Source organism: Rhinolophus sinicus, linkage group LG04 (genome assembly GCF_036562045.2).
Source record: "Rhinolophus sinicus isolate RSC01 linkage group LG04, ASM3656204v1, whole genome shotgun sequence".
NCBI lineage: Eukaryota > Metazoa > Chordata > Mammalia > Chiroptera > Rhinolophidae > Rhinolophus > Rhinolophus sinicus.
This window is the reverse complement of record NC_133754.1, coordinates 95,597,472-95,601,746: the sequence shown is the minus strand read 5'-3', so window position 1 is coordinate 95,601,746 and position 4,275 is coordinate 95,597,472. Positions and strand designations below refer to the sequence as shown.

General features: G+C 39.5%; 1 protein-coding gene across 1 annotated transcript; it reads right to left on the bottom strand.

Moving 5' to 3' along the window:
• Positions 1–239: 239 nt before the first annotated feature.
• LOC109449823 (membrane-anchored junction protein) lies at positions 240–2,421 on the bottom strand. The gene has a single exon (XM_074330033.1). It carries the CDS (start codon positions 2,284–2,286, stop codon positions 1,831–1,833), a length of 456 nt encoding a protein of 151 aa, XP_074186134.1. The 5' UTR covers positions 2,287–2,421; the 3' UTR covers positions 240–1,830.
• Between the last annotated feature and the right edge of the window lie 1,854 nt (positions 2,422–4,275).

The window sequence follows — 4,275 nt, the reverse complement described above, 5'->3', positions numbered from 1 at the left end:
CACTGTGTATTTTGTCCACTTGAGTCCTTAGCAAATTAATCATAGTTGTTTTAAATACCCTGTCTGATAATTCCAAAATTCCTACCACGTCTTCTTCAGATGCTTGCTCTGTCTCTTCAAATTGTGGTTTTTACTTTTTGATACGCCTTATAATTTTTCTCAATAGCCCCACAGAAAGTAGTAGGCGAAAGTAACTGCTGTAAATAGGCCTGTAGTAGTGTGATGAAGTGTGGGAGGAATGGTAGTGTTCGGTAAGACTAGGATTAGGTCTAGGTCTTTTAATGAGTCTGTGCCTCTGGACTGTGAGCTTCACAAATGTTTCTTCTTTTTTTCTCCCCTTTGGTGGAACAGAATGTCCAGAGTAGATAGAGTTGGATATTTCCCTTTTCCCATGTGGAAGGCTAGAGCTGCTGACTGGAGTTGGGCATTTCCCTTCCCCCAGGTCAGTTAGGCTATGATAATACGCCTGCAGGTTAGGCTCTGGCTACCCAGGTTCTCCTGAGGGCTGGCCTCATGAAGGAAAACGGCTTGCTCTGGTGTATTTCAAAATGGTTCCCTTTCCCTTCCCCCTGACAGAAACACAAGAGAATTTTTCTCCGATATTTACTGTGAGAAACTGGTAGAGCTCCTGGAGGTAAATTTCACAAAATTGTTGCCCCCATCTCCTTGAAATTTTTAACTCTAACAGTTGTCTACAGTGAGCCTCTGGCAATTCATGAATTACAGTTCGGGTTTTTCTACCTGGCACTAGTGCCTGAGGTGCTTTCTACCTGTGAGTCTGCCCTGGTCAGACATGACCTTATGTTTGTCTGTTTGACTCCCCAGTTTTGGGGGCAGCAGTTTGCCCTCTGTCATGGATCCAAGAAGAGTTGTTGATTTTTCTGTCAGTGCAGCTTTTTACTTGTAATTAGGATGGAGTGGTGACTTTCTTCCCATCACCTCTAAAGAGATAGAGTTAAAAAGGCAAGAGTCAGGGAAATGCTGTCATCCTTATAAAGCAAACTGGTACTATTGTCAACCCAATTGCAGTACAATTACAAAATACCATATTTTGCCATGTATAATGCACTCCCGTATATAATACATACCCATGTTTTTGGCCCAAATGTTCAGGGGAAAAAAAATCTTTTGTTTTAATTTTTTTTAATTCAAATTTTTATTTGTTTACATTCAGGTACTTATTTTTTGTATTATAAAGGAATTTTAGCATTTAGTTTTTAACATATTATGGTACAAGAGATGTTATGTATCAAATAATTACAAAACAGAAGAACAGATACAAGGTACAAAAAATTTTATGTACCGATAACAAATTTATGATATTTACACATCATAGAAGGCCAAGAACTCTTTATCGTTGCAAGTTTGTTGTAAGTTCAACAAAACTGATTATTGTATTCCAGGGTATTGTTTTGCATACAGATATCATTATTGATTTCTAGAGTTACACATTTAACTCATAAGCATGAATAAAATTTAAAACATTTATACAGATAGGGAATTAGTACTACCTATGTATAATGCACATCCTTATTCTTTTTTTTTTAATTTATTGTAAAATTAAAAAAAAAAAATTGTCATTAGGATCCTAAGTGCTGGAGATGAAAGTCCTAAACTGAACCTCAGAGCATTACAATTTTCAGACTAGAGGATTTTAGAAAGTCCCCTTCTTAGTGTTTTAAAGAGGAAAAAAAAAAATTCTACTGTAAAGGGGCAAGACGCAAGGAGTTTGGGGCCCTCATTCCTCATGACTGGCATGTCACAAGCAGAGGACAGAATGGGAGGAGTCACTGTGAGAGGACATTCTTCCCACCACTGCATTTGGAAGGCTCACTGGCTGCTCCTTCTGAATAAATACCGAAACGGGAAGAGAGAGCTTAGAAACCCAAAGAAACCCCTGGTTCCCAGCTCTGTGGGTCCTTTGGCTGGAGGTGGGTTGGTCTGCTGCAGTGCTGGGATGATCTGCCCTGCTAGGCTGTCCTCCCACTTAGAATCCTGTTCCTGGACACCAGTGATATCAAACGCTGGGGTCTCCTGACATTCCTGCTGGGTTTTTCTTTCCCGGTTCCTCACGGTTTCCACAGAGGGCTTCTTTTTGCCGGGGCTTTGGCTGGAAGTCACTATGTTGGCCCTGTCCAGCCCCTGCCTGCTGGGGCAGTTGGGCATGTCCATGTGTTTTCGTTTCCTCACATTGGCTCCTGCAGCTTTCCTCTCAGCTAAGACCAATCCAAGAGGACTGTTATTTGTTGGTTTCCCAGGTGACAGTTTTTCACGAAACCATTTCATCTCCACGTATAGAGTGAAAACAAATGGATAGGGGGCCAAGCCGATTTCCCCCTGTTTGAATTTCAGGTGGGATACTCTCTCCCATTTGCTTTTATAGGGAAATATAATGAAGCGTTTTGTAGTAAATGGCTGCAGATTGTCTGAGTTTCCCAAGATCACACGAATAGAATCCACTATATTCTCGCTGGTGGCTGGGTTGGAGACACAGGAAGCAGGAGCCACACTATCTGCAACCTGCCATCCACTTCTCTGCAATCCGCAACCCGCACTCTGCTGTGCTAACTGCGATCGCTCTTGCTAGCTCCCACATCCTTAGTCTTACCTCATTAATTTGGGCAAAAAAAGTGCACATTATACACGGCAAAATACGGTACAATCTCTACCATCTCACTGGTCACTCCAGCCCTGGCTGAAAAAGCACAGATCTACAAAATACAACAAGGATTGTCACTGTTCATATGAGGGACATATAAACAGTCGGGTCTAGTATTCTTTAAAATCAACTTCCAAGCCTGAATAACATCATTACTATCGTGACTTTGTTGAAGTGAGGTGGAAACAGGATATACGTGATACGTGAAAGATGACTTGCTCTGCTATTTTTGAAAGGCTTTAAGAATATTGGGTTATCAGAGGAATTTATAATTTTAGTCACAATATTTTAGAATACCAATGACAAGTGAGTGTTTTATTTCTTGATGTAGTTACACAATGACAATAATACAGCGACTTTGCAAACAGTGAGTGCTTTCAGTGCACCCTTGGTGGATGTCTCTTGTTGGATGTCTCTCTAGCCTTGAACTGATACGTCTGAAGGGGAATATTGATTATTTTCCCCTTCAAACTAGCTCTTCTTCCTGTTTCCTTAATTTTCTCCAGTCATCCCTTGGAGACATTCAGGCATAAAATTCTGTGGATTGTTTTCATTCTAATATTTCTATTTTGGATACTTTATTTGGATGTTTACAGCAATTGCCCTCTTTGAAAGTTTTGCTTAGACTTTTCCAATAATCCCTGCATGGTACTCTGGTTTGTGTTCATTCTGCACATCAAATGCCATATTGATTCAGTTCACTTCTTTCTTCAAATACAATGGTACCTTGGTTCGCGAACTTAATCCATTCCGGAAGACTGTTCGAGTTCTGAAATGTTCGAAAACAGCCGAAAACTAGGCCTCAGGATCTTGCACTCAGCGGAAGCCGTGTGACATGTTCGACTTCTGAGATGTGTTCGAAAACCGAAGCATTTACTTCTGGGTTTACGGCATTTATAAACTGAAATGTTCATCAATGGAGACATTCAAAAACCGAGGTACTACTCTACTTTTAATGCATGTTCTTGCTTCCCGTGATCAGATGGCATTTGCTCTCAAATCTTCCTCCTCATGTCCTCTAGCCTGGTCGTCCTCAACTTTGCTGGACGTTGTAATTTCACCTACTACCTTCTATCACGACTTGTGTGATTGGCTAATCTCTTCCATTAGCTTATAAAGTACTCTAATGCAGGGACCTCATCTTATTTGTCTCAGAATTCTCCAGAACATATATTAATTACTTAATAAATACTTATATAAATAGATGCTTAATGAAAAGGGGTAAAAACTTATTATAGGTGGCTCTTTAAAAAGAGTTAACTGTTTTTCCAGTTACTAGGGCTCAGTTGAACTCTACTACCTGGAGTTCTGCCAGTCAGACTTCTGTTTAACATTATTTATGATGATAATTAGTATTCATAGTGATTACCTCAGGGCTGTACAAAGTCTTGCACTGCCTTCTTAGTCATTTAAAAGAAGATCATATTAAGATGTATGTTTCTGGTTAACAGATTCATTATATGTGTCATCATGGATTACGCATTTAAAAACATTAAAATACAATAAAAATTATAATAATATCACACTGAACATTAATCGTCCTTTGATGATTAGTTCATTCAACAAATAATTAGCACACACTTAATATGTGCAAGCTAATAGAGTTTTTAAGCAGA